Source organism: Bos grunniens, chromosome 17 (genome assembly GCF_055505025.1).
Source record: "Bos grunniens cultivar Pamir isolate PY7600 chromosome 17, Bosgru_T2T1.0, whole genome shotgun sequence".
In the NCBI taxonomy this organism is placed as follows: domain Eukaryota; kingdom Metazoa; phylum Chordata; class Mammalia; order Artiodactyla; family Bovidae; genus Bos; species Bos grunniens.
The window spans coordinates 55,929,609-55,942,550 of NC_141181.1; the positions used below are offsets into that span (position 1 = coordinate 55,929,609).

Here is a 12,942-nt window from a genome sequence, read left to right on the forward strand (position 1 = left end):
ACCTGCCCTGCCGGCGGAAGAAACAATTTCATTGGCCCTCTCTTTCACTTCCCTGGTCCCTTTAAGGACTTGGGCAGGACCTGGTTGAGATAGAACTGTCCATCATACGGGCGGGAACATTGATTGGCCCAGACGTGGCTGGCCTCACCCACGCCGTTCCCAGTGTTCAAACGCTGAGGCGGGAGGTACTGGGCAGGGCGGTGCGCAGACAGCGAGGTACGCTGAGCGGTGAGTCTGGTCTCCCCAAGCCCAGTTCTCCCTCTCCCCAGTTTGCAGACCAAGGGAAGGGCCTCCTCCACCACACCAACCCCGGCTTTGCCTCTCGCAGCAGGGAGGGCGGCGGTCCCGCCCTGAGGGTTGTGGGGGGTCGGGAAGGTCTTCCCAGGCTGGCGGTGCAAGGACATATCCCCCGTCTGAGCCGAAGTGTTGGCTGGGGAGTGCTGCGGCTAGAGGAATTTCCTTTCTCCAGCTGGGTGGGGTCCTGTGTTTCTTCTGCCCTGCCTCCTGTCGGCATTGCTAGTCGGGGCCGGCAGCGCCTTAGAATCTGTGTGACCTTAACTTACTTTGGTGTCTTCATACTCTTCGCCCCAGCCCGCCACCGCCTACTTTCTGCCTCTTTCACTCTGTTCCAGCCCTACGTGGTTTCCCAGCTACTGTTAGAGAAGCCCAGGTCTTGCCTCAGAACTTTAGCTCTGGCTGTTCCCTCTGACCCCAGGATACTTTTCTTTACCCAAATATCAACAAGGCTTGCTGCTACTCCCTTCAGATTTTGGCTCAAATGTTACCTGTTCAGTGAAGTGGTGTTGGAGAAGACTCTTGAGAGTCCCTTGGACTGCAAGGAGATGAAACTACTCAATCCTCAAATCAATCCTGAACATTCATTGGAAGGACTGAAGCTGAAGCTCCAATACTTTGGCCACCTCATGCGAAGAACTGACTCCTTAGAAAAGATCTTGATGCCGGGAAAGATTGAAGGCAGGAGGAGAAGGGGACGACAGAGGATGATATGGTTAGATGGCATCACCAACTCGATGGACGTGAATTTGAACAAGCTCCCTGAGTTGGTGATGGACAGGGAAGCCTGGTGGGCTGCAGTCCATGGGGTCGCACAGAGTCGGACACGACTAAACTGAACAGTGAAGTTACTCTGACTATACTGTTATACACACACAGCTGCTGCTGCTGCTTAGTCGCTTCAGTCGTGTCCGACTCTTAGCGACCCCATAGATGGCAGCCCACCAGGTTCCCCCGTCCCTGGGATTCTCCAGGCAAGAATACTGGAGTGGGTTGCCATTTCCTTATCCACTGCATGAAAGAGAAAAGTGAAAGTGACGTCGCTCAGTTGTGTCCGACTCTTAGCGACCCCATGGACTGCAGCCTACCAGGCTCCTCTGCCCATTGGATTTTCCTGGCAAGAGTACTGGAGTGGGGTGCCATTGCCTTCTCTGTATACACACACCACCATGCCCCAATTCCTCCATTTTTTTTTTCCTCCATTTGTTTTTTATTATTTTTTTTGAACCCCATAGCTTCCAACATACCTGTATTATGTAATTTACTTATTTTCAATCATTTGTTCAATAACTGTTTATTAGCATTTATGTCCCAGGCTATATATGTTCCCATTATATTAGAATAAAAGTCCCTGCCCTGGTGGAGCTTATATTCTAAGGGGGGTTGTTGTTGTTCAGTGATTAAGTCATGTCTGACTCTTTGTGACCGCATGGACTGCAGCTTGCCAAGCTTCCCTGTCCTTCATTTTCTCCCATAGTTTGCTAAAACTCATGTCCATTGAGTCAGTGATGCCATCCAACCATCTCATCCTCTGTTGCCCCTTCTGCTCCTGCCCTCAGTTTTTCCCAGCATCAGGGTCTTTTCCAGTGAGTCAGCTGTTTGCATCAGGTGGCCAAAGTAATGGCACTTCAGCATCAGTCCTTCAAATGAATATTTAGGGTTTATTTTTTTTAGGATTGACTGGTTTGATTTCCTTGCTGTCCAAAGCACTAAGAGTCTTCTCCATCACCACAATTCAAATGCATCAATTCTTGGGTGCTCAGCCTTCTTTATGGTCCAGCTCTCACATCCGTACATGACTATTGGAAAAACCGTGAAGTGAAGTCGCTAAGTTGTGTCCGACTCTTTGTGACCCCATGGACTGTAGCTGACCAGACTCCTCTGTCCATGGGATTTTCCAGGCAGGAGTACTGGAGTGGGTTTCCTTCTCCAGGGGATCTTCCTGACCCAGGGATCGAACCTGGGTCTCCTGCATTGTAGGCAGATGCTTTACCATCTGATCCACCAGGGAAGTCATTGGAAAAACCATAGCTTTGACTATACGGTTCTTTGTTGGCAAAGTGATCTCTCTCCTTTTTAATATGCTGTCTAGATTTGTCATATAGCTTTTCTTCCTAGGAGCAGTTCAGTTCAGTCTCTCAGTCATGTCTGATTCTTTGTGACCCCATCCATGAATTGCAGCACGCCAGGCCTCCCTGTCCATCACCACCTCCCGGAGTTTACTCAAACTCATGTCCATCGAGTCGGTGATGCCATCCAACCATCTCATCCTCTGTCGTCCTCTTCTTCTCCCGCCTTCAATCTTTCCCAGCATCAGGGTCTTTTCCAGTGAGTCAGTTCTTCGCATCAATTGGCCAAAATATTAAGAGTTTCAGCTTTAGCATCATTCCTTCCAAAGAAATCCCAGGACTGATCTCCTTCAGAATGGACTGGTTGGATCTCCTTGCAGTCCAAGGGACTCTCAAGAGTCTTCTCCAACACCACAGTTCAAAAGCATCAATTCTTCGGTGCTCAGCCTTCTTCACAGTCCAACTCTCACATCCATACATGACCACTGGAAAAACCATAGCCTTGACTAGATGGACCTTTGTTGGCAAAGTAATGTCTCTGCTTTTGAATATGCTGTCTAGGTTGGTCATAACTTTCCTTCCAAGGAGTAAGCGTCTTTTAATTTCACGGCTGTAATCACCATCTGCAGTAATTTTGGAGCCCAGAAAAATAAAGTCAGCCACTGTCTCCACTGTTTCCCCATCTATTTGCCATGAAGTGATGGGACCAGATGCCATGATCCTAGGAGCAAACATCTTTTAGTTTCATGGCTGCAGTCACTGTCTGCAGTTATAAAACAAATTTTAAGTAAGTGAGTATGTCAGGTCAGTGTTGCAGTGTTACTCCTGTTACATTGAATAAAAGTCTGATTTTTAATCTGTGTCACCAGACTGAGCTTCCCAAGACCCAGTGGTGGCTGATTTTTCACCTCCCTACCCCTGATATCTTGAGGGAAAGCTTAGGATCTCTCAAACCCTTCCCGCTCAAATCAGCAGAACACACTAACCTCCTCCTGTCTACTTTCATCACCAGTGGGGAGATGTTGAAGTTCAAGTATGGAGCACGGAATCTACTGGACGCTGGTACTGTTGAATCCATTGCCAGCCGGGCCTCCAGGCTGAATCTTTTCTTCCAGGTAACAGACTGGCTTGTCAACTTCGCTCACCTGTATGTCGTTGCTTGGAACCTCTTTGTGACTCAGAAGTTACAGGAATTTGTTAGAGGACTGAGGCGAATCTAGGAGAAATCTCCTTTGGTCTTTTATATATGCTGAAAGTTGTGGAAAGAGGAGCCATTGTGCCAGGAATGGGTAGCTGAACTTGCCCTGGAAGGGGGACCTTTTTGAGGATTTCACACATGTTACACTTTTGCACTAAAGTTTGCCCTTTTATTAAAGAAGGAAAAGTAAATGAACAAAGACGCTCTTTTGACTGGAATTTCTATAGGTGTAATCCTATAGAAATACAGAAATCTTTTTCATTCAAGGGATGTTTATGTTTTAAAAAAGTTTTGGTAAATACCAAACCTGTACAACCCACATTCCTCTCAAGATATAGACCATTTCCATCACCCCCAAAAGGATTAAAACTTAATGTTGTGAGATTTTTTTCCCAAGTAGATTTCTAATTCTTTTGTTTGTTGTAGAAATCCTTATTTAATAAGTCAAAGAGAAAATACAGATAGTGGTGAAGGTTTAGGTTTGAATCCTGGCCTCAGCATGTGTTAGCTGTGTTACCTTGGGTGAATCAGTTGCCTTCTCTAGATCCATTTTCCATTCTTTGTATTATAATAGAAGTTATAGCACCTAATTTACAAAGTTATGAGGATTAAATGAGATAATTCATGTACTTAGTTCTTGCCCATCTCTTGGTAAGCCCTTTATAAATGATAGCGATTATTAATGATGAGTGTAGAAATAGTATTAGCTACAGTGATAATAAATTTATGTTCACTTAGCAGTAACTACTAAATAAGGCATTTTGGTAGGATTATCTGTATAATGATAAACCTAAGGTGATTTACAATGTTATATTAGTTTCACTACTAATATGTTCTTGAGGACATTTTCCCAAAGATATTGGTATTGGGGAATGTTCAAACAGATCAGAATGTGGACAGAGTGAAAGCTTCGGTTGTTCTGTGGGTCACCATTTAAGTCATGAGGTATTTTTCTCTTATGAATGATCTATTTTTAACCTCACCTGACTGGAGCGCTACCACTTTTTAACCCATTAATTGTTTTACTCCCAAACTTCCAACTTATGACAAAATTCTTATAATGTGCAGATATGGAGAGGGACATAGACTTGCTCAGAATCACACAGCTTTTAAATGACAAAGCCATACCCCATTTTTAGTGTGGGTGTGTAACTGCTGGGCAACATTGCCAGTGTATATCAGAGTTTAGTAAGTGTATCTTGTATTTAAATGTCATTATACCAGCAAAGATTGTGTGTAAATCCCCAATTCATCCTTTTTTTTTAAACAAGTTCCACCCTGAGCCCTGAAAAGCTGTTATTTGCAAGCATAGCATAACCCTAGCACTTGCTTTAATATAAGCAGAATAAGGATACTGTTTTTGCCCCCCATCCAGCTGAAACCCCAGTCCTTCTTGGATGGGACTTGGACCTAGCCAAATTGGGACTTGAATCCATCATTCCTGAGTTAGGAGGGGACTTGAACGAACTGTTGTTGTTTTAGATTTAATTCAGCTGCACTGGGTCTTCTATTGCAGTGTGGGGGTCAAAGTCATTGTCTTTTAATGGAAACTGCTCACCTTGTGTCAGAACTTTCTGAAGCTCAGGTTCTTTTCAGCATGAAAATTGCAAAGAGTGAGTTTATTAGCAGAGGATGCTTGTGAGAGATACAAATAGTCTGGCAGGGGAGCACAGCACTGAGAACAAAGAGGGCTATATTTTTATAGTCAAAGAAAAAGTGGGGAGTGGAGTAGACCACCTTCCTTATTTTGGGGTAGAGTTCAAGGCTTAGGTCTTTAGTTCTCCTTTGACCCTGTGTGGTTAAAGAGGACTGTCAGGGCGCTATTTAAATCATATGTATGTTAACAGAAGAAAGGTCATTTAATATATACTAAAATATGGTAATTCATCTCAGGTTTTGATATTATGACCCCTTTCACCTAGTTTCTTTCCCTTTTCCCCTCTCTTCCTGTCTTGACTACCTGCAGAAATGCTGTTCTTCAAGGATCATTAACTCCCTGACTTCATGTAACAAGATTCAGACCTGATATCTATTGTCTTGTGTTTAAACTATTGGCACCTGTGGCTTGAGTGTGCCTGGCAAATGGATGCATCTGGTCTTCCTTCAGGGTAGTGTAGATTGTTACTGAGGTCAAAGTGTCAGTCGCTCCTTTGGGTCCAACTCTTTGTGACTCATGGACTGTATGAAGCCTGCCAGGTTCCTCTGTCCATAGAATTCCCCTGGCAAGAATACTGGAGTGAGTAGCCATTCCCTTCTCCAGGGGGAGCTTCTCAACCCAGGGACTGAACCCGGGTCTCCCGCATTGCAGGCAGATTCTTTACCATCTGAGCCATCAGGGGAGATTGTTGCTAGGTTACTGGGTTCTTTTCTAGAGTGATCATTAGCTTATAACAGTCTCCCAAATGCCCTTAAAATTCCCTCTTGTCTTTAATCCCCTTGTGGGATTTCTAAACTAACTGATTATCCCACTTTATCCCTATCCCAGTGTCCTTTTAATGAGGTTTGGTTAGAGAGTAGTGGTTTTGTTTTCCATGTAGATAGGGTCTCAGTTTCTACTTGACAGTAAGTACCTCCCCAAGAGTTCCAGGTCAGTGGTTGGCAGTCTTTTAGATTTTTGAGCCAGCAAAATTTTACAAATTTGCTAGGCTGACTGAGGTTTGCCAACTTTGTATTTTGCTAAGTAAGGGATGTAAAAAAACACAAAAAAGAAAACGCTATTATCTTCTGGTCCTTTTATTTCATAAAGAGAGGATATTTTTAAAAAACACCAAGAGGGGAAGGATGTTGTTTCAGAATAAAGGACCATTTTACAATTTGAATACACTTAGCTTTATAAAAGAGTCATCATGCAGTGTTCACTTTTTCTTACTTTATGACAGATGTGAAAACTTTGTTAAGGCTCAGTACTGTATTTGGGAACTGCTGCTTAGTCTAAACTCATCAGAGGAGAGAAAAACTAGGAATCTTATTTTCCCAGGAAGTGGCAGAACTCTACAGTGACAGATAGTGTGGTCTGACTCAGTGCTTCACAAACCTGGCTGAGGTCTGACTGTTTTGGGAGGAGGTGTTACTGAAATATATTCTTAGCTACAGACTGGTAAATTCTAATTCAGTAGGTTGGGGATGGTACCTGAGAATCTGGTTTTTGGTTTTTAGTTAAGTTCTCCAGGTGACTCAAAAGTAGTCGTGTTACTGAGCCCAAGCTTGTTCTGCTTGCCACAGGGCAGGCCAATAAATCAGGATATGAGTTGTTGGAACAAGGAATAACTATTTTAATTGGAAAGCTAGCAGATGGAGAAGATGGCAGACTGGCATCTCAGAAAACCATCTTCCCTCAGTCGGAGTTCTGGCCCCGTTTATATACAAGAGGGGGAGGGGCCCACTGTGGCACTGACCAATGGCTGAGCAGGACCAACGAAAGTGGCTGATTGACAGTTGCTCACTAACGGTTGCTTGCTTGGGGGAGGGGCCCACTGTGGCACTGACCAATGGCTGAGCAGGACCACCGAAAGTGGCTGGTTAACAGTTGCTCACTAACGGTTGCCTGCTTGGGGAAGGGCCCACTGTAGCACCGACCAATGGCTGAGCAGGACCAGCGAAAGTGGCTAGTTGACAGTTGCTCACTAATGGTTGCTTGCTTGGGGGAGGGGCCCACTGTGACACTGACCAATGGCTGAGCAGGACCACCGAAAGTGGCTGATTGACAGTTGCTCAGTAACGGTTGTTTGCTTGGGGGAGGGGCCCACTGTGGCACTGACCAATGGTCAGCAGGACCACAGCTGGTCGCTTGCTTGGGGGCAGGTCCACTGTGGTGCTGAGTAGGGCCCCTATAGCTTGTGCCTGCCTCTCAGCTATTGCACCCAGAGTAGGAAGGTGCCACACAACACAAGAAAGCGGCAGGGTCTGAGGAAGTCTGGGCTGCTCTAGTATCGTCCTCCGGCTCTCAGTAGAGCCTGGTTATCTGAGGCGGCAGACTCTGGCCTTAGCTGGCTTCACCGGTCAGTTTGTGACTGATGAGGTGGCTCAGGAGCAGGCATCCTGGGAGCGGAGCTCCCGTCTGCCACTTGGGGACTGGGTTAGTGGTGGGCGTGGACCGACCTGGTGGGCTAGATTCAGCCGCGTGCAGAGATGTAGTGGAGTGACCCCTGCTTTAATGGTGTGTGCTGGCCAGTGCCAGGGAGCGGGCAGGAAAGGGCCCATCACGCTTCTGGTTCTGGCTGAGGAGGCTGCTATTGGGCTGTTACAGTCAGTTTGTTTCTGTCATCCAGGGCTGTGTAACAAAGCGCTCACAAAGTTTAAAGCAGCCATGATTTACTTTTTCTTACAATTCTGTTGGTTGCCTGCATGCATCTAGGGGATTCTTCTGCTGGGGTCACTCATGGGTTGTGTTGAGTTGAGAGCTTGGCTGGGACTGAAACATCTGGGTGCCGACTGCGGACTGGGGTGCCTCAGTTCGTCCAGTGACCTCTTCTCCAAAGTCTTTTGTTACTCACTCAGTCTAACCTGGGGCTTGTAATTTTTCTGTGAATAGTACATTGGCCCTAAGGTCTCCGCTGCAACTACTGAACTCTGCTATTCTATTTATAGCACAGAAACTCAGACAGTAAAGAATCTGCCTGCAATGCAGGAGACCTGAGTTCAATCCCTGGGTTTGGAAGATCCCTTGGAGAAGCAAATGGCAACCCATTCCAGTATTCTTGCCTGGAGAATTCCATGGACAGACAGAGGAGCCTGGCAGGCTACAGTCCATAGGGTCGAAAAGAGCTGCATGAGACTGAACAACTAACACACACACACACAGCCATAGATGATGTGTAAATTAATAGGCATGGCTGTGTTCCAATAAAGCTTTATTTATAAAAACAGACAGTGGGTGAGATTTGATTGTCACGTGGTCTAGCCCAAGCTTCTTAACTTGGCAGCTGGCTTCCCCCAAAAAACAAAAGTAGAAGCTGCCAGACTTCTTAAGGGCTGCATCTTGAACTGGCACTGGGTCACTTGTGTTATGTTCTGTTGTTTCACATGAGTCATGGCGACAGCAGATTCATGGGAAGAGGAAATAGACTCTGACGCTTGATGGATGCAGTGGCAAGTGCTTTTAGAGTTAGAATAGTTGGTGGCCAGCTTTGCAGAGAGAACTGCATATAGTCCGTGGCACATGGGATTCATTCCTCTAGACCAGGGGTGTGAACTCATGTCTTGGGTGGCCAGACAGTGAGTGTAAAGGAGTCAGATGGGCCAGATGGAAGAGCTGTGAGTCGAGTCTGCAGTGAAGTGCCGAACACATCCACTTTCTAGAGGCGCAGTGCTCCTCAGCTGCAGCTCAGCCTCCCCAGGCAGGAATGTGGTACGGTGTTGCCAGATCTGCCTGTGTATCATGAGAAGCCAAAAATCCCCTCCCCCGGCCCCTTTTCTTTTGGTGTGAAATCTCGTGATTTTTCAATATTGGCAGATAAATTATTTTAAATATAACAGGCCAAACAAAACATGTCTGTGGGCTAGATGCAGTCTGCCAGTTTGCAACTGTTGCCTGAGATCATGAAAAAATTCAGCTTCAGTGCAGTCACTCCATTCACACGACCCTTTATGGTTTGAGTGAATTAAAGAAACTGAAGTTATGTTAAACAAACCTGTAGGAACACAGGGAGGAAGAGGCATTCATTGTGTCCTCCTGAAGAGGCACGGAGATGTGACGGGACCAGCAGGGTCCAGAGTAAATGTCCCCATGAGCCTCAGACTACTAAGACAGAGGAACTGTTTCTTATTCATGGCGTGCTGGTGAAGTTTTTCTCCCCAGGTGCAGGAGGAAGAAGCCCACATACAAGTGATAACTTAATGACTGTCAATGGACGTCACTTTAAAGGATGAGGCCACCAAATTCCGCTGCTAGCGTGTGTCGTGAGCAGTTAGTTGAGTTGGTGGCTTGCAATTTACTCTGCGTGGATGTTATTGATCAAAGCTTTTCATTATTGACAGTGTCTCCATCTGCTGTTTGCTGTTTTTAGGGGAAACCACCCTCCATGACTCAACAGCAGATGTCTCTTCTTTCCCGAGAAGCGATATTAGATGCCCTCTTTGTTCTCTTTAAAGAATGCAGTCAGCCGGCTCTGATGAAGATTAAGCACGTGAGCAACTTTGTCCAAAAGTGTAAGTGTGGGGAGAACTTTTTCTTGAAAATTGTCCTGCTTAGTGAGAATTAGAAGGATACTGGAGGTGGGATGCGTTTGTGGTTGGAGGGAGTGGGTAGGAATTTCTGCTTTAGATGGACCCAACTTCAAGGTCAGCTTCTACCTGCCATTGCTAGGAGACCGGATGAATCAGGCCTCTTGATTGTGAGTGATAGAAACTCATCTCAAACTAGCTTAGGCCAAAAAGTGAATTAAAAAAAAAAATTATTGAGTATAGTTGATATACAATGTTGTGTTACTTTTACTGTACAATGATGTGATTCAGTTATATATATATATACACACACTCTTTTTCATATTCCTTTCCATTATGATTTACCATGGGATATTCAATATAGTTCCCCGTGCTATACAGTAGAACCGTGTTGTTTATCCCCAAAAGTAAATTTTTTTGGCTCATGAAACTGAGAGTCCAGGGATGGGTCAAATTTTAGGCATGGCTGGTTCCAAGGACTTAAATGTCTCTGGCTCCTTCATTGTATTCACTCAAGGCTGATTATTCATTAGGCATTGTGAACACAGTGCTTAGCATCTACAGTATTCACAATTATTGTAATTAGTTTAATTTTATTTTAAAATCATAAAAAATATGGGTATAATAATCTGTAATGATTCTGGATTATATTCATCTTTATACCAATGTGGTCACAAAAATATATATATTTGTATAAATTTTTTTTTTTTTTAATGGAGCAAGGGGCTGATGAAGGCAAGTGCCTAGGGACTATGAAAGTCATAAACTGGCCCTGCCCTCACCCTGTTCTTGACTCTACCTGACTTGCACGTGGTGGGGAAGTTGGCTGCTTGCTGGTTCCTAGTTTTGTATTTTTTCACCTGCCTCCAGTGTTTCTTGACCAGTGGCGATTTCTCCTCCCCCAGGGACATGTGGCAGTATCTGGAGACAATTTTGGTTGTCTCAGCTGGCAGGGAGGGTGCTCTTGGTAGCTAACGAGTGGAGCCCAAAGATGCTGATAAACATCCTGCAATGCACAGGATGGCCCCCACCACACAGAATTATGTGGCCTCAAAGGCGTACAGTGCCAAGTCTGAAAGGCTTGTGAAAACCACGTCTCACACGACTTTCCAGTGTAGCCAACCACCCTAAAATTTAGTGACTTAAAACAAGAATCATGATTCTGTGGGTCGACTAGGCTTCGATGAGAATTCTTCCATTCCATGTGACATGGGTCAGGATTGTGGGCATCTGGGCTGGAATGGATGACCCACCCATTGTCTGGCACGTTACCTAGAAGGCTGGGCTCCCCCAGGACTCTGAGACTAGTAGGCCTGTCTCTCTCTCTGTGAAGTCTCAGAGCTTCTTGCTCTCCATATGGCTGTTCTGTGTGGTCTCTCCATGACGGGTCAGCCAACTACAGCCTGGGATGCCTGCTTTATAAACAGAGTTCTCCTGGAACGCAGCTTCACCTGTTCCCTATGGCTGCTGTCACATCACAAGGCGTTTGAGTAGGTGTGACCATATGGCCTACAACGCCCAAAATGTTTACTGTCTGACCCTTTGAGACAAAGCTACTGACCCATGGTCTACGCTGTCACTCTAGCAGAGATGTCTAGATGTCCTCCATGGCAACTCAAGGTTTCCAAATACAAAAGTGGAAGCTGCCAGGCCTTCTCAGGGCTTAGGTCTGGAAGGGACATAGAATCTCTTTGGCTGCATTCCATGGGTTGCAGTGAGGCAGTGGGGCCACCCAGATTTCTTGTGCCGGGGAACAACAAAGCACACGCATTGGGCACTGTCTTTGGCTGCTGGCTGCCCCACTGTACCCAACGTGTATCGTGTACTGTCTCTATTCATGCAATCTCAGGGAAGATTCTCATTGGCTCTGGTTTGGGTCACTTGCCCATCCCTTGACCAGTCACTGGGCCAGGGTGTGAAGTATTGTGATTGGCCTCATGTAGGTGCCCAGGGGTCCGGGGCACCATGATCACTGGGACCTCATGGAATGGGGGATGTGCTGTTACCTAAAGGACCTGGGAGTTTTGAATGGATGAAACCAATGTATGTCTAGTAAGTGACATCGGTATTTACATGTAACTTGTTTGTTCTCAGTGTCCTCATCTGAACGATGGGGGAAAAGGCATATCTGATACAGGGATTGAATGAGATAGTGCACAGTCCAGGCTTATGTTGCCTGGCACGTAGAGACACTCAGTAAATGTTGCCCAATAATGATAACCGTAAACCTCAATGTTTAACATATTGTGTACCTTTAACTTTAAAATGCACTTGGCATATTTGTTCATGATTCTATATTTGTTTGAATAAGCTCCCACCTTATTTTGTTGAGTATTTAAACTCTCAAATAGGGAGTAGGAGGGGAAGGAGAAGCTTGTGACAAGACTAATTTACTGAGCTTTCAACATGCACCTTCTTGAGATTGCCCTCCAGTTAGGATCATCCTTTAAAGCAGTGGATCTTCTAGACTCATTCAGTAATCAGGAGACTAGACTTGTGAAATGTAGATTTTTCTAATAGATTTCTCTTTCAGGAAACTGTTTCAGATTTTTAAAGAGGCTTCCTGGAGAGGATGGTTGAGAGATTATGATTGGAAAAGGGTGATTGCATTAGTATGTTTTTTTCCCCCCTCTTTGAGTTTCTGTTTTAGAATGTAAGCTTCATTTTTCTGTGGGAAGAAGGGTCCAACAGCTGTTACCACATAAGTTTCTTGAGGCTTGCCATAGAGATAGAAAATTTCTTCTGGGACTGTTGGAGGAAGTGAGACAGAATAATACAGCCCTGAAGCAGTGCCCCTAGTTTGGGCCAAGGGAGGGCAGGGAGCTGGCATTTGGGAATCAGGGAGGAATTCTTCATTTCTTAATTGCTAAGCTAGCCTTTTTGCCTAAAACTGGGTCTGGTACACAGAAGGTGGGGCTTCCCGGGTTGTACAGTGGTGAAGAATCCTCCTGCCAATGCAGGAGATGCAAGAGACATGGGTTTGATCCCTGAGTCAGGAAGACCCCCCTGGAGAAAGAAGTGGCAACCCACACCAATATTCTTGCCTGGAAGATTCCATGGACGGAGGACCCTGGCAGGCTACAGTCTGTGAAGTCGCAAAGTGTCAGACATGACCAAGTTTGCATGGACACACACAGAAGGTATTTAATAAATATTGGTTGACTGATTATTGCTGATAAACAGAATAAATAGCAAAATGTTAAGCAGTGTATCACATAT

The 12,942-nt window shown here is 45.3% G+C and overlaps 1 protein-coding gene across 18 annotated transcripts in view; it reads left to right on the forward strand.

The window, feature by feature from the left end:
* Positions 1-49: 49 nt before the first annotated feature.
* Positions 50-12,942, forward strand: part of CIT (citron rho-interacting serine/threonine kinase) — a 176,690-nt gene continuing 163,797 nt past the window's right edge. For 13 of the 18 annotated variants that reach the window (XR_015144536.1, XR_015144535.1, XM_086347845.1 and 10 more), the window contains exons 1-3: positions 99-228; positions 3,376-3,478; positions 9,567-9,708. Coding sequence is in view for 13 of the 18 variants with exons in the window: in XM_086347845.1 (XP_086203971.1) it covers positions 3,383-3,478; positions 9,567-9,708 (238 nt within the window). In the remaining 5 variants the exon portion in view is untranslated. Of the gene's footprint in view, positions 229-3,375; positions 3,479-9,566; positions 9,709-12,942 lie in introns of those variants that run through there. The other 5 variants (XM_086347860.1, XM_086347862.1, XM_086347863.1 and 2 more) reach the window with 2 other exon arrangements.